This window comes from Rhizomucor pusillus (genome assembly GCF_041956525.1).
Source record: "Rhizomucor pusillus strain CBS 183.67 unplaced genomic scaffold VTP01scaffold_5, whole genome shotgun sequence".
Lineage (NCBI taxonomy): Eukaryota > Fungi > Mucoromycota > Mucoromycetes > Mucorales > Lichtheimiaceae > Rhizomucor > Rhizomucor pusillus.
Window position 1 is genome coordinate 1,059,823 of NW_027192147.1, and position 21,503 is coordinate 1,081,325.

At 45.0% G+C, this 21,503-nt stretch overlaps 11 protein-coding genes across 11 annotated transcripts in view; 6 read left to right on the forward strand and 5 right to left on the reverse strand.

Moving 5' to 3' along the window:
- VTP01DRAFT_8571 (uncharacterized protein) overlaps window positions 1–477 on the forward strand; it is a gene marked incomplete at both ends in the record, with an annotated part of 2,156 nt that extends 1,679 nt beyond the window's left edge. Inside the window, one exon of the mRNA XM_069387707.1 lies at window positions 54–477. Coding sequence (XP_069241449.1) covers window positions 54–477 — 424 coding nt within the window. The remainder of the gene's footprint in view (window positions 1–53) is intronic.
- A 451-nt stretch (window positions 478–928) lies between these two features.
- VTP01DRAFT_8572 (uncharacterized protein) lies at window positions 929–1,559 on the forward strand (the record flags this gene model as incomplete). Its single annotated transcript, XM_069387708.1, has 4 exons — window positions 929–931; window positions 995–1,147; window positions 1,213–1,386; window positions 1,458–1,559. The coding sequence occupies 4 exons, from the start codon at window positions 929–931 to the stop codon at window positions 1,557–1,559; spliced, it is 432 nt and encodes a 143-aa protein (XP_069241450.1).
- A 364-nt stretch (window positions 1,560–1,923) lies between these two features.
- On the reverse strand, window positions 1,924–4,093 carry VTP01DRAFT_8573 (uncharacterized protein; the record flags this gene model as incomplete). The annotated part of the gene is made up of 11 exons (XM_069387709.1): window positions 1,924–2,018; window positions 2,079–2,211; window positions 2,273–2,734; window positions 2,787–2,898; window positions 2,959–3,123; window positions 3,183–3,312; window positions 3,366–3,542; window positions 3,614–3,659; window positions 3,713–3,755; window positions 3,813–3,894; window positions 3,961–4,093. The coding sequence occupies 11 exons, from the start codon at window positions 4,091–4,093 to the stop codon at window positions 1,924–1,926; spliced, it is 1,578 nt and encodes a 525-aa protein (XP_069241451.1).
- Window positions 4,094–4,356: 263 nt separating this feature from the next.
- VTP01DRAFT_8574 (uncharacterized protein) lies at window positions 4,357–5,110 on the forward strand (the record flags this gene model as incomplete). The annotated part of the gene is made up of 3 exons (XM_069387710.1): window positions 4,357–4,704; window positions 4,762–4,848; window positions 4,910–5,110. The coding sequence occupies 3 exons, from the start codon at window positions 4,357–4,359 to the stop codon at window positions 5,108–5,110; spliced, it is 636 nt and encodes a 211-aa protein (XP_069241452.1).
- Window positions 5,111–5,260: 150 nt separating this feature from the next.
- Window positions 5,261–6,301, reverse strand: VTP01DRAFT_8575 (uncharacterized protein; the record flags this gene model as incomplete). The annotated part of the gene is made up of 1 exon (XM_069387711.1): window positions 5,261–6,301. One exon carries the CDS (start codon window positions 6,299–6,301, stop codon window positions 5,261–5,263), a length of 1,041 nt encoding a protein of 346 aa, XP_069241453.1.
- A 90-nt stretch (window positions 6,302–6,391) lies between these two features.
- VTP01DRAFT_8576 (uncharacterized protein) lies at window positions 6,392–9,219 on the reverse strand (the record flags this gene model as incomplete). The annotated part of the gene is made up of 9 exons (XM_069387712.1): window positions 6,392–6,437; window positions 6,495–6,580; window positions 6,873–7,088; window positions 7,145–7,927; window positions 7,981–8,172; window positions 8,241–8,261; window positions 8,330–8,395; window positions 8,457–8,603; window positions 8,668–9,219. The coding sequence occupies 9 exons, from the start codon at window positions 9,217–9,219 to the stop codon at window positions 6,392–6,394; spliced, it is 2,109 nt and encodes a 702-aa protein (XP_069241454.1).
- A 1,118-nt stretch (window positions 9,220–10,337) lies between these two features.
- VTP01DRAFT_8577 (uncharacterized protein) lies at window positions 10,338–12,821 on the forward strand (the record flags this gene model as incomplete). The annotated part of the gene is made up of 4 exons (XM_069387713.1): window positions 10,338–10,639; window positions 10,699–10,763; window positions 10,828–11,397; window positions 11,578–12,821. The coding sequence occupies 4 exons, from the start codon at window positions 10,338–10,340 to the stop codon at window positions 12,819–12,821; spliced, it is 2,181 nt and encodes a 726-aa protein (XP_069241455.1).
- A 141-nt stretch (window positions 12,822–12,962) lies between these two features.
- On the reverse strand, window positions 12,963–13,169 carry VTP01DRAFT_8578 (uncharacterized protein; the record flags this gene model as incomplete). The annotated part of the gene is made up of 1 exon (XM_069387714.1): window positions 12,963–13,169. One exon carries the CDS (start codon window positions 13,167–13,169, stop codon window positions 12,963–12,965), a length of 207 nt encoding a protein of 68 aa, XP_069241456.1.
- Window positions 13,170–13,199: 30 nt separating this feature from the next.
- On the reverse strand, window positions 13,200–15,110 carry VTP01DRAFT_8579 (uncharacterized protein; the record flags this gene model as incomplete). Its single annotated transcript, XM_069387715.1, has 5 exons — window positions 13,200–13,504; window positions 13,572–13,785; window positions 13,844–14,208; window positions 14,284–14,649; window positions 14,723–15,110. 5 exons carry the CDS (start codon window positions 15,108–15,110, stop codon window positions 13,200–13,202), a joined length of 1,638 nt encoding a protein of 545 aa, XP_069241457.1.
- A 1,976-nt stretch (window positions 15,111–17,086) lies between these two features.
- VTP01DRAFT_8580 (uncharacterized protein) lies at window positions 17,087–17,911 on the forward strand (the record flags this gene model as incomplete). The annotated part of the gene is made up of 1 exon (XM_069387717.1): window positions 17,087–17,911. One exon carries the CDS (start codon window positions 17,087–17,089, stop codon window positions 17,909–17,911), a length of 825 nt encoding a protein of 274 aa, XP_069241458.1.
- Window positions 17,912–18,596: 685 nt separating this feature from the next.
- On the forward strand, window positions 18,597–18,992 carry VTP01DRAFT_8581 (uncharacterized protein; the record flags this gene model as incomplete). Its single annotated transcript, XM_069387718.1, has 2 exons — window positions 18,597–18,733; window positions 18,902–18,992. The coding sequence occupies 2 exons, from the start codon at window positions 18,597–18,599 to the stop codon at window positions 18,990–18,992; spliced, it is 228 nt and encodes a 75-aa protein (XP_069241459.1).
- Window positions 18,993–21,503: the final 2,511 nt, after the last annotated feature.

A 21,503-nucleotide genomic window follows, 5' to 3' on the forward strand; every position in this document is an offset into this window, starting at 1 on the left:
TATTATATCTGCTAGCGCTGCTAGCTTGGAAAACTAACTCTTAAAACCATCAGCTTCTATGAAGTTCTGCGCCTATATCCATCTGTCCCTCTCAACATGAAATATGCTCTCAACGATGACTTGTGGCCGGATGGTACACATATCCGCAAAGGCGACTATATCCTGTGGTCACCGTTCGCACAAGGTCGCTCTGAAAAAGTCTGGGGACCTGACGCTCGTGAATTCAAGCCAGAGCGCTGGATTACTCCCGAAGGAGAACTGCGACGCGAGTCCCAAGGACAATGGCCAGCTTTCCACGCTGGTCCTCGCGTCTGCCTTGGTCAGCACCTAGCTACACTTGAAGCACTGGTTGCAATCATCTTTCTGCTCAAACGATACACATTTGGCCTCGTACCAGGACAAGAAGTCACTTATCAGGTCTCGCTCACGTTGCCTATGAAATATGGCATGAAAGTTACAGTTGAAAAACGGAAATAGGAAACACAATCGGTATTGATCTACTTTCGTACCTTTTTCCCTCCCCACCCCCATCCTCGCCAACAATCAATCTCTCCCCACTTTTGATCTCTTGTTCTATATACATATGTACCTGGGTCATCAGTATTTGTTCCTGATATTCATCAATCCCGCCAAACTTAATGTATTTTGTTATTTAAAGAAATGTCTTTTAAAGAAAAACGTCAGTGAGTATTGACTGTAAAATAAATGAATTATAGTTTTTATAAGTCTATCTACATTATTTACAATGTCAGTCGCGAAGAGTACATATTCGACTAGTGCACGGCAAAGATTCATGTTACGTTCATAAACGTGATCACTTGTCCTGGTTAGCTCTGGCGGAACTGCTCGCTTGGGTGAAGCTGACCCAAAAATGGATTGGAAACAATGCATCTGTGTCACCCTGCAACTTTTTCCTTTCATTTGTAGAATGGTACAGCAAAGATAACTGTCAGCTCGTCTCAATGCAAGTCTAATCCGATTTGACTGTATACAGATTCGATTCATTCTTGTGCAGAATCGCCAAGGCAAGACCAGGTTGGCAAAGTGGTATGTGCCGTTCGAGGATGATGAAAAGATCAAGCTCAAGGGCGAGGTGCATCGACTCATTGCACCGCGGGATCAAAAGCATCAAAGCAATTTTATCGAGGTAAAACGAGAGTAGAGCTATGGTTCGAAAAGGATAGAATATTGACGTTATGTGTGTATCTACAGTTTCGAAACTACAAGATCGTCTATCGCCGATATGCCGGTCTCTTCTTTTGCGTATGCGTCGATACGAACGACAACGAACTCGCCTACCTAGAAGCTATACACTTTTTCGTTGAAGTTCTCGATGCTTTCTTTGGCAATGTATGCGAATTGGATCTCGTATTCAACTTTTACAAGGTAATCGTTTGGTATATTCCACGCTTTTCCATTTCTTTTAAATCAATACCTCTTTTCGAAAAAAACCCCAGGTCTATGCTATCCTCGACGAAGTCTTTCTAGCTGGTGAAGTGGAAGAAACAAGTAAAAACATTGTGCTTACTCGACTGGACCATTTGGATAAATTAGAATAAGTATACCCGGCAATCAACACCTTTTCTCCTCCTCTTTTTATCAATCTCTGTACTGCATACATTTACATTCGTACAAGAAGGATCTTCTTAAAAAGACGTTACAGATATTAACTTGAAGTTGCGATTACTTTACTCATGTTTGTGTATGCTATACACTGCGACTTCTTTTCCTTGCATCTGATAAGTGTTGTAAGCTTCTCTCATAGATAACGCTGGAATCAGGGTACATCTAGGACACAGGCCTTTTTTTGGATAAGGAATACCATGATTTCTTAGTATGTAAAGCATATAACTAGATTTTACAACTTTCATTGCACAGCTAATTTCGAGCACCACACCTTCTCCTTCCTTCTCACATGCTCCTTTACAAATGTTCATACGTCCAAATCCTGGCACGGCTATCGCCGGAACCTGTTGCAAAGAGAGGTCGCCGTCCTGGACTAGCCGCCACGGAAATTACTACATCGATGCAGTTACTGACAAGTCCAATTGTGTAAGCAATTCACACAGTAAACTTGCCTGAATTCTTGTGTCCCTGCAGTATCAATTGCGTTTGTCCTGTCTTCATATCCCAGAACTGCACTCCACGATCTTTTGAGCCAGATATGATCCACTTGTTATCAGGCGTGGTAGCAACCGATAATACAAAATCCTTTTCGAGATGCGGTGTCACCATCGCTGGGTTGTAAAACCTCTTTCAGCCTAATTCTTACCTTGTGGCCTGTCAAAGTATGAATGCAAAGGTTTCTTTCGCCATATCCTTTAGAGCTGATATCCCAGATGCGCAACGCCTTGTCCAAGCTGCCGCTCACCAACTTTTGAGCATCCGGTGTAAAGGTAACTGAATACACGCTGTCCTTGTGCCCTCGAAGCTTTGCAACTTCCTGCGCTGTTTGTAGATCCCACACTCTAACCATCGTATCCAAACTTCCCGCGGCCACCAGCCGATCATCTGGAGATATCGCCACACTCGTAATACCTGGATCCTTTGGTTCTGGATCCCGTATCCTCAATACATGAATGGGGACTTGCTGCGCCCAATCCCATATTCGTACAGACCGATCACCCGAGCCCGACACTAGAAGACGACCATTGTGACTGAACTCCAACGAATAAATGTCCTGCTCGTGGCCTCTCAAGACTCGTGTGACCTTTCCTTTGGCTATATCCCATATCTGAAAAGCACATATATAAGTAAATCACTTGCTTCAAAAAAAAAGTACTCACGCGTATGAGCTTATCTTCTGCGCCGGTCGCCAAGTAGACACCATCAGGGCTGAAACTAACGGATCTAATATAGCGATCGCCTTCCCCATCCGCACTGCTGTCCTGCAAAACACTAAAAAGGAAAAACCAAGTTCAAGTACAAACCCTTCAAAAGCCTGCAACCTGAACTTACGCAACTCTATCTCCTGTACTCATTGCGAATATAAAGGTAACTTTGTTGCCTCCTGCAGCAAGGTACTGACCGTCTGCGCTAAACTTTACACAACAGACCACACTTGGAAGCTCAAAGGTATGCAAAAGATCGATTTTCAACCGACGCGGTACCTTTGGGTTGAATCTACAAGCGTATAAATTTAAACATGGTTTTCGATATTTCAAATCGATACCTTTACTTACAGCGCAAACCAATCATGACCATCAACTTTCATGGCGGCCGGCACGTTCTCAGGATCCATCTCTCCATAACCAGCTGGTTGCGATGGAGTGCCCGGCGGTGGAGGGCCAAAGCTAGAAGGACTTCGACCGACTATATATGCATGTAAGTGTACGTACAAAATATATGCTCATGATCACACGTACTCGAGGATGCAGTCGAGTTCGGTGGCAAAGATGCTTCACGAGTGGCATATGGATGGCCTGATGCTGACACAGGTGGAGGTAGGCTACCAGGTGGTACGGCGTGCGGCGCAGATGGAGTATATCCGGCGTGCTGGAACTTGGCATTCACTGTTTCGTACTTTACGTGTGACGGTTGATCTTTTCCCAAAAGATGAAAGAAAAGAAGATGTCAACAATAATCAAACCAAATAGAAAAACGAAGAAACTACCTGCTGCAGAGAGAGGATGTGGCGGCAAGGGTGCACCATGTTGAATCTAGACAATGGTTCAGTTGACGGAGATTTGATAAGATATGACCATTTACATACTTGATCTATTTGCTGTCGAAGTCGTGCAATCTCATCTTCATATCTAGAGAAAAATGGTTACGCTTCCTTACTCCCAACGCGTCACTCCATCGTCGCTTACTGTTTCTTTAGCATCATTTGAGAGCGTTCCAATTCGTGGAAGGTTTGCTGAAATAAGGATATTTCCTGGATTTGGCTGTTCACTATTCTCTTGATGTTTAGAACCTTCTACCCCCCCCCGCGCTTTGGAGCGTAAAAATATGCCTTACTTGCTAGCTCGCATTCATCGCGCTGGCTCTTAACCAAGCCAGCTTCCTGTGCCAGTTGCTCATACTCAGCTCGCACTGCGTCGAGCAGGTCATTTAGACGAGATCGTTGATTGTACATGTCTGTCGCAAACATTAGCAAGATCTGAAGCCGTGAAGTTGCGGTTGAGTCTTACAGATGGCTCAGACGGTGACTGTACTAGGAGCGCCGAGCAGGCGACTAGGTAATTGAGAGACGGCTGTGACCAGAAGGGAGACAGAGAGCCAGAAGAAAGGCGCAGAAAAAATGCGGGCTGTGTGATGATGCCGCTTCTTTCCAGACGCATTGCTCCTCCGCATTAGGCAATTTGAAAGAATTTCCAAAGAAGACCAACCCGTGCGTTGTGCCGGCCGTCGGAAATGACCCTCGGTCTGGCGGTGGTGCTGTCGACGTTTGACATCTTGTCAACTGGAATGCCTGCTACCCTACCGCACCAAAACCCTACACACACAACCAAGCAGCCAGACGCAAAAAAGACACAATGTCTAGTCGATCCAACTCGATTTAAGTTCAAAAACTCTGAATTTGAATACTCTGTGTATTCTCCTTCTCATCGCATTCTGCGAGAGATCACGTCAGTCTTCCCGGATCTCTCAATACGGCAACGGAAGAATCTGCTCATTGTGCCGGTGATTCAACGCTGCGAGCACGACATGGTTGGGGCAACGCCAGAAATTAACAAGGAACGAGATGATAAGCTCGAACTTGTATGAAGCAAAATCGTAACTGTATGATACGCCAAATTGATTGACAAGCAATTCTAGTTTATAAATTGGGGCAATCGCATCGTTGAACGGCTCGCTTCCGTGGGTATGTGGGCGGATATCACTGATCCAGCATCTGGATTTCCGGTAATTTTTCATCCATATCGAAAAAGATCTTTGCCATCTCTTTTAACAAATTTTGGTCCAGATCCACAGTGCAGCCGGCCCAACACCCTACCCCGATGTTCAGGCGACACAGGCTCTGACGCGATATGACGTACAGAATGTAGGATGCTGTCATATCTTACTGCATCCTGCTTGGAAAAGCAAAATATATCCGACTACACTGTTTACCACAGCGCCCGCAGACATCCTGGTCAAAGTGATTGACGAAATCGCGTCTCAGTAATAACGTCGTATGCCTTTTTTTTTCAACTAGACTCGTAGATTAAAAAGTTGAATATGTAAGTATACTAGATCCGAATTATATTGTTAATATGAACTAGATCTATATGAATATTTGCTGCTTGTAAATGGATTGGTATGGGGCTCTAGTCGGCTAGACCGATCCACCGTCCCAGAGATGCATAACGTGATCGTAAAAGGAGCATGAAGCAACAAAGTTAGGGTGCTGGAAGGACCAGTCGGCTCCGTAAGCCATTGATTCATGTTCCAAGAATCCTTTAACAATGCTAGCATTATCCGTATCGATGACAAAAGCTCCAGCATGCATAGAAGCTGATAACAAGCGATTGCTACGCGTTGGGTGCCACTTGAGTCGCCAGATACCTCCACCGGGTGTGTGATTTTCTGACAAAGGTCTCGTCATTGATCTAGTATCCCATATATGGATATGCTCATCGTAGCTGCCTGTCGCAAGCACATGCTCTTGATGCGGTGAAGACTGGATCGCAGTGACTCCCATAGTGTACTGTCGCCGGTTGGTGAATATATTCTGCCCTGATCGAGCATCCCAACCTTTGAATATGCAATCGTCTGCACCCGAGTATATAACATTGGTATCCCAGTAGTTGTATCCTACGATCCATGCCTCCAGATCGTGGGCCAGCCATTGTCTCTCTATGAGCCAGGCAGATTCATTTGCTCGTAACAAGGATAAGCGACCATTGGAGTGTGATATTGCAAGACTGTAGCTGTGAGCTACATCCCTGTGTACTCGACTTGCCCAATCGAGTGACAAGTTCAGGATCCTATGATCCTCGACGACTTGGACGTGTTCGTATTCTTCCAGTACGTTTTCTGACGTAAGACCGTAGAGCTTAAGACCACCGATAGAATCTACAACACCGAGAACTTGACGATCGTCAACTAAAGCATGATTCCACTTCATATCCAGGATAGCTGGAGTCTCGATCGTTTGCAATCGTTCGAGTGGTTTCGAACCATAGGGATCAACTTTGTAGATATAAAGGCGTCCCTTGCGCACACGCGCGTCGTTTTGCTGTTCTTCCGTCAGTTGATAGGTGCCGCAGGCTAGAATGTCTGCTTGTTCAGAGAATGGGCAGAATTCGGTCGAGTCTGCACTGTAGACTGTATCTACAGAAGCAATGCTTCGTGCAGTCTGAGCTTCATCAAACATTACAGGCAAAAGAAGGAAAAATGAATTAGCGCGAATCATTATATCAATATATTGGGGTATTGATCACTGGATTATCATAGGAAACAGGTGTCAGATCCTTCCCCTATGTAGCTCGTTTTGCAATTGATTAACAAGTCTAAAAATGTAGTATATCAGTTTTACGCTCATCGACAACTTAGAGTATTGGACTTACTTTGCCAGCTGTTCGTTTTCTTCCTGCTGAGCTTGGGACTTGCGGTGCAGTTCGCTCATTTCATGCTCGAATTGATGGAGTTGCGTCTATGGTACAAAATACAAAAATAGGTGGGCAAATTGGGAGTAGACAATAAAGGTATGAAATAAGAAAGAATAAATAGTTTAGATCATAAGGGCAAGATACTGGTAGCCCAAAAAAGTCAAAAAGAAATAAAGAGAAGATGAGAAGAAACATATCGCATGAATAATAGAAACCAATTCCTGCTTCACCTATCACGCACCCTCACCTCCTTCCCCAGCTCCCCCATCCCCACTCTCTTAAATAGGAAGGATAGAGAAAATAGAACAAGATTTCAAATAAGAAAATTCAACCCACCTCGTAACCTTCAATGCGATGCTCCAAGTTCGACATCTTCTCCTTGGCCTCCGCTCGTGTCATCTCAAGTTCCTTCTTCTTCGTAGCTGCCAATGCTTTGACGCGATAGGCATAGTCTTCAAGGTCCTTGTCCTTGTTGTCTACAACCTTCTGATATTGTTCATGCATAACATGCAGCTCTCTCCGATGTTGCTCCACGATGGAACGTAGTCGTTCCTTTTATAAAAAGATGTCAAAGCGCGCTGCACAGTCCCTTACTTTTTAGTAATTACCTCGCTCATTTTCTTTGTCGTTTGGTGTAACTCTCGGAATCCCTGCAACTCTTTACGTAATTCTTGCAGTTCTCGTGCCTTTTCTTGGCCAAGTCGTTGCAGCTGTGTCTCGTGAGATTCTTTGAGTTCATTGATACGGCGCTGGAGATCATCCAAGTCTCGTTGCCTAGATTGCAGTTTTTGCTCACACATACGGTGTGCATCCACTTCTGATATGGCTGCCGAGGCTGTACTCATGGCCTTTTTGTTTGCTGTGTGGTTTTCCAGACGCGCTGTCGCTGCTTCCAATGAATTCTGAAGATCTTCGATCTGACCGAGCAGCGATTGGATATGTTGGGCTTGATTGTCGAGCTCATTTTCGTGGTTTTCGCACTTGACTTTGCATTCTTCCAACTCGTCTTCATATTTAATTTTTAAAGACTCCAGCTCCTTTGCATGCGCCTCTTTCGTGGATGCCAAGTCGGCCATTAATCGATCGATTTGTTGCTGCGCAGCCTTTTGTTTCTCAAGCCATGCTTCAGCTGTATCGTCATTGCCGCTTACTATGTGATGCATCTCGTCTCGATATTTTTTTTCCATGGCTTCTGCGGCCAGCTGTGCCTCCCGCTTAAAATCCTCGAATGCTGCTTGTGATTCAAGTAGCTGCCTCTCGAGCTGTCGTAGCTTTGAAACGTCCTGAGAATCCTGCATCGTCTTTTCCAGCTCGTCGATGCGTAACTGGAGCTCTTGCACCACCGCATCTTTTACTTTTTTTTCGTTCTCTACAGCTTTTTGTAAATCAACCTGCAAAGACACATTGAATAATCTGTATACAGCCATAACCGACAAGTATATACCTCGAAGGACGCTTTGAGTTCGCTGGTCTGCTTTTCATGTTCAGCAGCGAGCTGCGAAAGCTGCTTATCATGCTCTCCTTTCAGAATTTGTATCTCGGCTTGCAGCTTTTTCTCCTGCTCGGAAATAAGCTCGTCCATAGCTTTCTTGTGTGCAACCGTAAGCTCGGTCTCAACTTGACGGCGAATTTCGAGCTACCGTTGTTATGATCAGAGTCACGTTTGGTTCGAAATACAACAAATCAATATTAAACTCTACAAACCTTCAGATCCGTTTGATCTTTCTAAAGAATAGATGGCGTATCAATGCTGTGAAACCTAAAGCCATTCTGTGATCCTGGGATTTACTTACTTGTGCTTCAAGCTGCCGCTCTTTTTCCTCGAGTTGCCGTTTCAAGTCTTGGATTTGACGTTGATGCTAAAGATGGTAGTTCCACTCAGATCATTGTTCCTTTTCTTTCGGGATACATCTTACAGACCTCTTCCGTAGCTTGGTCAATCTTCTCCTTGATCAGATTCTCATCAACATTTTCTGTCACTGGAGTCTTCTCTGCATCCGCGAGTTTACTCTGCAGCTCTTGCACAAGCTGCTGTTTTCCCTCCAACTCTTTATCCTTGTCTGCAAGCTGTCTCGTCCATCTATTTATCAGAAACTCTCGATTGCATCGTATCAAATGCTTAGTTTCACACCTGATCTTCCAGTGCTTTGAGCTTGGTTGCTAGCGTCGAGGATGTAGATGGCGACCTGTCTCCAGCCGGAGAGGATGTACGCTTTTGCTGCGTTGTAGAGTCCTTTCTGAAGAGCGGAGAAGGCGGACCAGACGCTGGAGTTAAGACCAGCGAGCGACGTTTGGCTGTTGTAGGCGTAGTAGGTGATGGGGTTGCTGTGGAACGTACACTGGCGCCACGAGCAGCAGCTGGTTGCGACTTCCGAGCTGCCACTGATCCAGCCGATGAGCTCGTAGATCGCTGGACGGTCGGAGATGCAGGAGCTACTCGGTTGCTAGATGAGGGACCGACCACCGAGAGTGGACGTGGTCTCGTTGCTGTTGCAGGTGTCTTGCTCGGACGCGCACCTACAGTGTTGGTACGCTTGACGCCGCTTGTCGTCTCAGGTACGACTTTCTTGTTGGCGGCAGTGAGAGCTGGGCTGACAGTCGCGTTGGGCTTGATGCCGAGCTCTGCAAGCGTCGATCGACGTTTACTAGGTGTAGCCGCTGGTTTGCTTGGATCTGCCGCCATGATGGCGAGTGTATACTACTGCTGAGAGGTAGCACTCTTTGCAAAGCAGAAATGAAAAAGGTGAAAGCTTGTGTCACATTTGCAAATGGAAACTTGACATGTTGCCTGGACAAACTTGTTCCGAAAGAGTAATGCGACATATTGTGTGATGACAAAGCTTATGCCCCATCTTCGTGACAAGCAGTACCGCCACCTTTGCAGTGGTAATGAAGTTCATCTTGTTTAATTTTTATTTTGCACATGTATCTTGGGATCAATCTAGAAACATCCCATGTAAATAAGCGCAGAGCGCTTCTAGCTTGACTCTTTCTAAAATCAGTCATTGCAAAGACTATCGATGTCGTCGTAGGTAATGGTTCATTTCAGGCGACTACACAGTAGAGGACCAGTGCTGTTCCTGCACAGTTGGAAAGTTCGTTGCTTAATGGCCATTATGAGCATCAATACTTTACAGTAACTGATCCGATGCGTTTTGAGCAAATATATTATTAAAGGAAGAAATCGCATTTTCATGAATGTGGATAAAATCCTTTAGCAAAAGCCGGGAAAATAGGAGAAAGTAGAGGAAGCTTATCCAGATATTTAAATTCTTCCAGAACATTCGTATGCAATCAAAATTCCTGGGTGCTTCCGTGTAAGGCTCTGATGGCTGCAATAGTATAAGAAAAAAAACTATATATCATATAGTAGACCCGGTGAAAAACCTGTAATTCACTAAAAGAATTAGACTTAAGAGAGCATGTGAGCCAAGGTCTTTGATGAGAATAAGACGACGCTGCTGTTCAAGTCCTGCTGAGAATTCTCGCCAGCAGCGAGCAAAAATTCGTTCTGCCAAAAAGTGCAGAATCGTCTTTTTTTTTTCTTCGATATTCTTGGCTCACTTTTGGTACGTACAGGATTCGTCGTGGCTGGCTTTCACAGTATCGGTATTGAAACTTGTCTCAAAGAAATAGAGACTTTTCTATCATTCGCTTATTGTAACGAGAGCTGCATCAGGCACAGACATCTCATCAGGTAAAGCTCTCGACATTAAGCCCATTCAACACGATTCTCACGCGGTAGTGCTCCTACCTTTCCGGCCACTGTCAGTACACCACAGTAGTACTTTAAGCTCTGCAATGCCTCGAACCATTTCAGGTCGTACGGCGAAGGCGCAGGCAGACACTTCTAGGAAGAAACGGGCACGTTCGACCTCTCCCGTAGACTCTTCAGGCTCAATGTCTCCTTCTGTTCCGGCAGAGCAATCCTTCGAAAGTGCGAATCAACAGCAAAGTAAACGTACTCGGAGCATCTCAGGAGATGCCGCCGCGGGCGTGCTGACGCAAGACAACACCAGTAGTACTAGCAACAGCCAGCTCAATACGGTAGTGGTTCCGACCATACAGCGTGGTGTGCCAGCATTCTTGAACAAACTTTTCAAGTAAGGCCCAGATATTGCTGGAAACCATTGACCGGTTCGTCTCACTCTGCTATCTGTAGTATGGTGAACGACCCAACCACGAACGACCTTATCCGTTGGTCCCCAGACGGTAACTCATTTATCGGTACGACAAACTTTAAGAGAGAGAAGCTATTCGTGGGCGCTTACATTTTCTCCTCCCGATCTAGTCGAAAAGCATGAGTATTTCGCAAAGACTGTTCTTCCACGTTTCTACAAGCATAATACATTTGCATCTTTCGTCCGCCAGCTGAACATGTACGACTTCCACAAGGTCCCGTGCCTACAGCAAGGCTCCATGGCAGCCGAAAACGAACGCGAAATCTGGGAGTTCAGTCATCCTAACTTTAAACGTGGGCGTGCAGACTTACTTTCGCTTGTCACACGCAAGCGAAATAAAGATCGCGACGCGGTGGATCTCGACAGCGTTACCCTCGGCTCGCTAGTAAAGGATATCGCAGCTATCCGCAAGCACCAAATGGCAATCACGAACGATCTTCGTCTTTTGCAAAAAGATAATGCCATTCTTTGGCAAGAATCGCTCGGAGCTAGAGAGAAACATCAGCGACATCAAGAAGTGATCCAAAAGATTCTGCAGTTCTTGACAGCGGTCTTCTCTGGCTCGAATGCTATTCCGGCATCAAACGAACAGATGAACGGACCCTTTATGCTTGGAAAGAATAACGAGTATATCAGTCTACTCGGTGCGAATGGCGAAACGAGCGGAACCGGTCAGCCTGGTAAGTGCCAATTATCAATCATGGCTCTCCGCGTCGACGAGTTCAGAGCTTCTTGAATGATGGTAGGCGTAGAAAGGAAGCTCTGAACCTATGATGCGTTTTGCTATTCTATTGAATTATCCGTTAATCAAACCTACCGAATTATCGGATTCTTTCTTAATTTTTTTTATGTCTTTCAAGCATCAGGAGCATTACCTGAAACTAAACTTCCTACTGCTTTAATTGAGGAAGCCGCGAGCATGGTGGGTCTCAATTCCAATGCTGGTCGACCGACAGCAGACAATGGAATGGGTACGTATGCTTACCGAGGCAGCAGCCTATCAGACATTCTCTCCGCAGCAATAGAAATGTCTTACTCAACAATGATCACTCGTCCGCACCGACGGGTACGAACAGGTCAGCCTCAGAATATGCCTGAAATGCCCGCAGACGCCGTTCCTTCGGAGACGGCCGACATTGAGAGCTTCACACAGACGTTGAACACAGCTGCTCGCTCAGCAGAAGCAATCTCACAGGATATTGACGAACTTCAGGTGGATATCGAGAATTTGGCAGCCAACATAGGTATCGACCCTAGTCTTTTGACCGACCTCAGCTTTGGAGACGGGAACGAGATTGGCGAGTTCACTGGAGATTATCAAGCATTAATCGAAGGAGCTACACGGAAGGAAAAGATCGATTTATTCGAGCTTGCGGGTGGATCTCACGTGAGGAACCGCTACGATTCTTCTTCAGGTAGCGAGACTGAGAAGGGTAAAAGTCCTTCTGTTCCTCGACCACCACAAGTGACAGCTGCACCGATCAATGCACAACCCGTTGCAGAAGCACCGTATTCGCATTCGCACATGCAACCGAATCCACCGCCGGGGGTTGCACCGTCATCGAACGGAGATGTGAATAGTGGAGGTGTAAGTGGTTTGTTTCCGTCCCTGTATCAAAGTTTCCTCGCCAATTCGATGCAGATCATGAACAATGCTGACTCGAGGTTCGCCCACCATTATCGACATTTTCTTGGCGCCCAAAAGGATGATCCGTCTGCTGCCACTTCTTCGACTATACCCGTTACCGGTGGTCCGGCAGCTGGAGGGTTCAATGCGCCATTCACAGGTTCTGCATTTGATCCTAGGCTTTATCAATCGCTCTACGAGGCTTCCGCGTCTGGAGCTCCTCAACGGTTTGTTCCAGTACCGGTTCCCGTGCCTGTCCCAATTCCGGTGGAGTCTTCTGCTTCATCTACACCATCGACGACGACGCCTATAGCTGCAACACCGACGCCTGGGAGTGCTGCTGCGGGTCCAATGCCACCTCCACAGCAGCAGCAGCAATTCTATCACCAAGGTCTAGGATATTATCAAGGAAACAATGTACTCATGCATCCACCAAACGGGGGTAACAATGACCGAACACCGGACAATGCTCCCTAAAAGCTGGACCCCATCTACTTTACCTTTGATCAGTCCTACGTTTTTTCTCTTCTGTTTCTGCTTTTTTGTAAATACGGCAGCATATTACAAGTTATCGCTCTGTATGAAAATTCGTTTCTGCTTCTCGTTTATATCAAGAAGTCATCCACATTGATGTTGTAAAGAAAGAAAGAAAATGTGTTGTTTATTTGAATGAATATTGTAGTTGCAATGACGACCGGCTTTGAATTTGACTTTTGGGAAGACTGTATGCATAGTCAATTGTACGAAATTATGGTTTATATCAAAATATGAAATTGGCACAGAAACAATAACAGGCTCGAGTATCCAGTGTGTGGGTTGTTGCATGAAGAAGAGAAGAATGTATATATCGTTTTTTTAGAGCTCTTTCTCGTCATCCAGATTTGCCTCTTGGATTTCACGAATCAAGGCATCGTCAGGATTTAAACTGCGGAAAAGTTCGTGGTCGAATTTGCCTTGAGCCATGAGCCGCTCGGCCATCTTGTTTATGGCGATTACAGCGAGCACTGTTTGGATGTAAGCATCGATCAGGTCATCGATTCCAAGACCAAGCTGGTTAAAATCCCGCCTGTCCATGAGAATGAGACGGGAGGTGTCGGTGGTCCATCTGCCATCTGGTAATTTGATAGACAAGTTTGTGCCAAGCATATCCCAGGTATCGTCTGAAGAAGCGTGATAATAAAAAAGGTTAACTCGCATTTTAGTGTGAGTCTAAACTTTCCACATTACCGTGGGGCCCGAGTTTCGCAGCAAGAGGTTGCCGTGCCTTTCGACCGTATATACAGATTGGCCTGAAACCATCGTCGCTGCCAGCGACCATCATCCGAAGATCACTGACATAGGTATTGTTTTTCTTGTTTGGAATAGTACCGACATGATAAAACTTGCCAGCTCTCGTTACGCTAGACCAGGATGCATTGCCAACCAACGATTGGACAATAAACTATAACTATACTCTTTAGTGTATCTGGGAGACAAAGTATCACGCAGGTCCACGTTACCTTGTCGTAATGATGGTCCTGACTCAAAAAATTACCGAGCTCGTCGTTGTTGGTAATGGTATATACACCTTGGCCAGCGTTGCTGTATGGAACTTTGAGAACAGCGTGGCCGCCCATAGAATGAATCCAAAGTGGGATTTCTCCACGAGTTACGTTATTGATAGTCTCGGGTGTCCGTACCGACAGGCCGGTATCAACCAACTCTGAATTGTAAAAATCATAAGCACGGGCTGCCATCATCTTGTTGCGGCCACCGGCTAAGCACGAAATGATTTGGTTCATAACGATTGTTTTTGTGTTGAGAGGGAATCGATTCCATGGTTTCTGCGTCAAATAGCGAAAGCATGCTCGGATGGGATGCCACACTATATGGTTTCCAGATTGTTGTTAACATCACCCATCCTTGTGAGAAAGGGGAAAGGAAATAACAGGATCAATACCCTTCTGCTCATCCCGCACGTGCAGCACACGGTCTTGCCACTTGACATTCGGGTCGGGATCGCCGTCATACCATTCGACCAACCAGACTGGTTCTTGGGCCACATCCGCCAAGACAGCTGCATAACCGCTGGATTCCATTTCGTTTTTGTCATAAATGACAGCCAGACCACCCATATTAGGATCGGCTTTGGAGAGCTGGTCTCTAAACGCAGATTCGATCACAACACGATAGCCACCATGTTCATTGTTATCCCCAGTTTCAGAAATCAGCGGCATGGACTTTTGGCCCGACGGGCAAGAGTTGGTCTCGATAACAATCATTTGTCGTTGGCCAGAGGCTGTTGTCACATTGAACAGATCCGACCCTGCCAACGAAGAAAAGTATGACGTTAGATATATAGCTCTTTAAATCGCTCTAAAGAAAATCATGATGCTTACCAGCCCACTGAAAGAATTTCGGTTTGTAAGACAGGATTTCCCGCAATGTTTCTGCCTTGACTTGGGGATTTAAGTGTGTGTATCTTGCAATTATCCGCTCGTTCCCTAGTGTCAAGAACGACTGTACCAGTGGATGGATTTGAGCATTGAGCACCCTTGGATAAAAATGATGCTCGGGTTCAAATTCGCCTTTTGAGACCAATCGAGCCAGGTGGTTCTTCTTGGCAGCTGCTTTGTCTTGGGCGCTTAAAGGAGGAGTCTTGGGAGGAGACAAGGCGCGAGGCTGTGGAGGAGGGGTGCTCGTCTGCGTGCTGACGGTTTTCTGGCCGAAAAAAGGCTCGTCAGCGGGAGGAGACGACTTGGAAGGGTCGATGTAGGCTGCTTGCATTGGGTTTTGCTTCAAAAGTGAAGAAAACGGGGAAGAGAAACACTATCGAAACGGGGGTTGTGAGAGAGAGGACGCGCGGCTTCTGACACTCACTTGCCACCATGCTACGGCAAACCAATTGCCATTGGACAGCTTGCCTGTATTTCCAAATCAGGCAAACTTTTACAAAGGGTCTTTTGTATTCCCTCCTTGGATGGTTCCCTGTATCACTATGGTGCTATTACCGCTTTCTGAAAGTGTTTCAGTTACATGAAGCGGTAGTTCGTATATTTGTATAACCTTCTAAATCTTGCTAAAACAGATTACAGCTTGTTTGCATCATTCCTCGCCGGCTGTACGTATCTACGCGATAGTACGTACCTACGCGATACAGTATAGTACGAGTTTCCGGTCCAATTCATTTTGCTCACATTAAGCATACTTTGTGATATCGTCGCTTTGCCGGATCTGCCCGAAGAGATTTTCAAAAGTACATCACTGGGATGTGTGCATATGTCAAGACCATAGTCTTGTGCTATAAAAACCGCTAAATAGTCTTGACAACAAAGTATCAAATGTGCCAGACATTAATGTTGTCTTCTAACCCCGGGAAACGTAGAATCATTACATGGTCCCTCATGCAGGTTTGGCCATATTATTCGTTCTCTCATGATCATTGCTCTCTGTACTTATTTCAAATAAGTAGAATGGTCGGGACATTTTTGATTACAGGCATGTTTGTATGTTCAAGCACTAAATATGACTGGAATTGAAGCTGCAGAGAAACATGGATCTTTGGCATTATCATTAATCCTCGCTATATAGACAGCTATCTGACTGAAATTCGAAAGAATTGGGAGGAGGAGGGTTTTACTCATCGGAACATTTGGATTTTTTGTCTTGGGATGGAGCTGTTTGTCGTTCCCTAAATTCTGACGCAACTTATTGTTGAAATGGACTCGAGCGGCCAGTTACGTCCTCTCGATTGAATACTTCTTTAAAGATAAAATGACGTTGCTGGGCCATAACATCTGAACGCCTGCAGGCAGCCTCGGGAATATGGAATCCCGTTTGTCACATCATTGAGTCAGTCAAATATATAATGGTAAGGGTTCTGAACATTGTATCCAAAGAATACGGATATCATCGTTGCTGTACCCGGAAAAGCAATCGAAGAATGGTCTGTAGAATTTTCCAATCTTCACTTTAAGTAAACTTTGATTCTATCTGATAAAGGTCAAATATGCCATCGAGGCAGTTCTCCTTCTTGGCATCGGGATTCGATGGGTCAGCATTCAAAAACCATGCAGCTTATTTAACGTATAAGCGAGAAAGCCGTATACTTTGGATCAATTGCCTTTTATAAGTTTCGAAAGCTATTTGGGGAAGGAAAATGAAGGATATAGTCAATAAGAAAACTTAGGATTTTATCAGGCCCGAAAGCTTTTAAGGCGAAGTGTTTAATTCAAAGCAAAATCTTGCAAATATCTGCACTGGCAGCAGGCTGCATACCAGGCCGTCCCTTGATCACATCGGCCGATCTCTGAGTTATGATTTTCTACGACTGCCGTAGACCATTTTTGCATCTCTGAATTAAACAGAACAAAACGGACATCGGACAAACGTGCCAGAAGACCAGCTATCTTCCTCTTCAACGGTGTGTAGATTTTCTATCTGTTTGGTGTTAAATGTTAATGCTCTTCTGCTAGCTACTCAATAATACGCATTGAAGTCAGCAATATTCGTCTGTTAACGTTAAGGCAGATGCAAGTTACGTTGTACCTGAATTTATTTCTACAGACTTTTTGGTGATATAGACGCGTAGAAGACCATTTGGGGCTAAAGCTCTTGACCTCAGGAAAAAATGATTGCGTCATATGCATTTTGCGTGCGAGAAGAGGACGTATGTGTAACGAACACAGGTTGTGTGTCGCTCGCCGACCTTTTTTTAAAAGTTTTCATTCTCTTTCTCCCACTCCCAATCCTACGGAAGCACCATGGCCGGAATAACTTCACTGCCAAAAGATGTGCTGATAAGGATAACGTCCTTTTTGGAATTGAAGGACATCCTTACATTGACGAGCGTCAACACTTTTCTCGAACGTCTCGTTTTCGCGAACCCCGAGGTTTGGACCAGCAACCTCCTTTTTCCTGCTGGAGACTCATCCATCACAGACCAATTCATAAGAAAGTTTGTACCGCGGATTACACGTAGCTACAACGTTCGCGAGTTGCGGCTGGTTGATTTACCCTTAACGTGGTTCGGTATCCTCTGCATTTTTGACCAGTTTGCACATTCGGTAGACACGATACACCTCAAGATCTCGGATGCAACGTTGAGCGATCTTGTTCGCCACCTCGCCATTTTCGCCGGTAACTTGGTGTTGCTGCAGCGTGATAACAAGATTCCGATCACTTTCCGACAGTATGCGTTGGACGAAACGACCTACAATCAAAACATGGCAGCTGAAAACTACTTTGGACAGCAATCCATCTCCGGTATAAGCAAAGTTTTGGCTACTCTGAGACTCGATGATCCTCCGTTCGAAAGACTATCATCGCTCGATGTCTCAAGCACAGACCACAATAGAACGTCATTTGACCATGAGAATGAGGACCATATACGCCAACTTTATTTATTGGTCTCCTTTTTGGCAGGACGCCAGCTCGATCACCCCTCACGAAAAAGACCTCGAGAGCACGAAGATATCACTACATCTATACCTACAAAGCAACCTCGCCGGCATGACAATGGTAATAATCTGCATACCGCGCACCAGCCTGTACAGCATACTCGGTCATCCTACTCCACGAGCTACTAGTCAAAAAATCCCCACCATCCCATACTGTGCATTTGTCCGTTTCTTCAAGTCACCCACGCCCCTGTATTATTTTGCGCTTCGGATGAAAATCGGATCTTTGTGGCATCCTCCCCGATGTAGAACGATTGGCGGTTCGGCATCGCGTCCCGTTCTTCTCACAACTGATGCCCAGCCACAAAAGTTCGGTGTGGCTATTTACAAACCTATTATCTCTCTTGTAAAAGTTCGAATCCTGAATCGGCAAATCAGTAAAGAAAAACCGTATCCAATGGTTCATTGGTTCTCTGCTGCTGATTTGACCAATATTAATAGACGGGGAGGCTGCTATCCTCTTTGCACTGTCTTCCGTTGAAAAGACTGTGGTAAGACAGCTCTCAGCTGCTTGGAGGGAGATGAATACATGGCTATGCTCTTGTGATTTTGAGGTTCACGGCGTGTTCAAGGAAAAGGAAACTGGTGGCAAAAATGCAACAGAAAATAAACATGCAGAACTCACCAGGAAAAGGTTTCTGACAGACTGCGACAACGAAGGGTTGGAGTCATATCAGCAGAGCTTTTATCAAAGCTATCTCATCTACATAATGCAAACCCTGAGATTCTCGAAGAAACTTTCGATATAAATGGCGAGTTCAATATAGTTAGCATTTGTATTCATTAGATATGGCCAGCGCAGGGTCAAGGCACGATGTCCAATCCATTTCTATATTCAAGCTTTACACGGATTGATGATAGATTATCGTGCTCGGATGACAAGACAAGAATGATTGCTGAGCTGCACCTTGGACTGCGTGGATGCTGCTTTGATGTAAAATACCAGTTCAGGTAAGACAATCCCCCTTGCCGGGGAAAACCACTTCCCGGAAGACTGTACGTGGGAGATCTGGACCCCACGCGGATGATCATATTCTGAAGCATTGCAGAATGAAAGAAATTGACACGGTTTCTACTTGTAAATCTTCCTTACAATGTCACCTTGATACTTTCAAAAAGCTACATCTGGCCAAGTGACACGCAAGTGTATCTAGAAGATTCTACTACCCAAGAAACTGCCGATGCCGAAGAGTCTGAGAGCGTGGATTAAGTTTTTCTGGAAGCATTAGTTCGTCCGGGATCTTCGTGCGCACCTAAATCGCAATTGGTAGAAGAATTATAGCTCGTTACGATTTAATGAACGAAGAGATCGTATGCTTTTCTATGTGATGGCTCCCTCTCAGGACAAAAGCAACTTGAGCTACGCTTGGGTGATATACTCTTTCGTTTGTTTTGTCGAACCCTTTAAGAGTTTTGCAGACAGACGCCTCAAAGGCAGATATTACACAGTCATTGCTTGCTGGAAACATGTCTCAAATGGATTTGAGCCATTCACTGTAGGCATCTGGAAGCACAACTACCGATCATCCGCACCACATGCTCTTGATTTCAGGAGCGGAAATGCTGGAGGACATGGCAAGCAGAATTCTTCCATTTCCCATTTAACCTGCGCCGATTGTTCCCAAGCCGCTCAATTAGGTCTAAATATATTTCGTATCCAAAGGGAGACGACCCTTGTTTTCCAAAAGATCTACTGATGCTGTACAAAGAAGCAGATATGCATAAATTTAGTATAGCATCAAAAACATTTTCATTGAGGGTCTTAATCGTTACATCTTTAGACGGACTGACGGAGAGGAAGGGGCAAGAAAAAAAAAGGGAAATAATCATTTGGGGTCGACGCACGAGGTCTGTCATGTTTGTTTACATGGCGGCAAAAATAGTAAATAACGAAAGGCTGGCCAGGGCCATGTCCGATATCTTCTGGCACTGGGGAGTGATGTACATGTAGATGGGCATCAGACTTCAATGAAATAGACAAGATTAAAGATTATAGTCTCATGCACAGTCCAAGCCGGAATGTAGGAACCGAAGTAGAGAGTGCGACGAGCAAAACCAGACAGCTGTAGATCCTGCCTTGTGGTCATCACGTTCTCTGATGAGTCTTGCTCGATACTTTTCACTCATCCTTGTTGTTGCACTGTAGTAAGGACAAAGAATTGGCGAGTACTGGGAAAAATTAGTGTCAAAAGAGAGAAAGGGAACAGAACTATTAACATGTATGCACAGTTGGGTCCCGGATTCCCAGTTTTGTTCCAGACCACGGGCGAACTGCCAGATTCCCTACCAAAAATGATATCTCTGTGCGTTGCATCTTTCTGTGGATGAGTCGGGGGTCGAGCAACAATTCAGGAGAAAGGCGATCGTCCACACAGTGTTGGTGATGACTCCCGTGACAAGATCGCAAGTTCCATCCTTAATTGATTGACAGACTCCCGGGGGCAAGTCTGTGTTGTAATATGCAGCAGATCATCATTCCCCTTGTGAGAGCTAGAGTAAGTGAATGAGAGAAAAGAAAAGAAATGGGCGTGGTATGCAGTATCTCATGTAGGTTAGAGACAGGGTCGCCAACGGCGCATCAATAATAATATTTTTTTCCAGTGGTTGTATATAAATATCAGGCTAACATGGAAGAACTGTGCTGTGGAAATTTTCCTCCTTTCGCAGGCTACGACACATCATCCTCATCATGCAGCCAGTAAAGCCTCTCAACCTCGACGGTGGACAATGGTAGGATTTTTACGACTATCTGAGCAGTATAGATACCGGACCCTGACAGTATCCTTCATCGTAAATTGCAGTGCTTGGTGTGGAAAGTATGGACATCAGCGGCCTAGCTGTCCCTTACTCAAGTAAAACTGGCGTTCCCAATCAACTTCACGATTTTTCCGGAAACCTCGCAACAACAGCTACCTCTTCTTCTTCTCATCTTACCCCTCGTTACGGCTTCTATCGCGATGGAAAAAGTTTTTAATCGACAACATGTACAAAAGGCACATACGCTCTTTTCTCTCGTTTGCATACCTCCCAACCGACACGCGCGCGTTCAAGACAGCTCAGCTGTTAATCATTCAATCTTAGGCTGCCTGGCATTTTATGCATCATGTACAAACTTTCAAGCACTTATGGTTTTTGTTTTCATCCCCATCACCAAAAGTTTTTTGTTTTATCCTCAAGACTGGACATTGGACAATTTTCTTTTCTCTTTAGCCACACATATAATGCACCATCTGTTGTAATGCACCTTTATAGTCATGATACTATCAAAAAAATTATACGCTTTGATACTTGGGAGCTCTATGTATTGTGTCTTGGTTTTGAAACGCTTAGTAAAGTGTATGGTGATTGACGTTTCCAAATAAAGGCCAAGAAAGCAGTCAAACTTTGAGCGAAATAAGCTTGGTCACGAGAATTGGCAAGTTTTGTGGGAAATAGTTTTTGGTAAAAAGCCACAGGTATATCTTTATATACAGTACAGTGTTTTCAAGATACTTACGGATATGAAATAAGTAAATGTAAACGTTTACCTGAACTGGCAACTTGTATGATTTTCGGCAAGTTCGTTCAGATGCAAGGAATAGTAACCATTGCTGTGAAAAGAAGTTTCAGGTACATTAGGATTCCTCGAACGTTATTGCTATCCTATGTTCCTTTTCCATCTCCTTATCGAAAAGCAATCTTTCAAGGTTCCTCGACAATCAATTCAGCTTGACCATTGTGA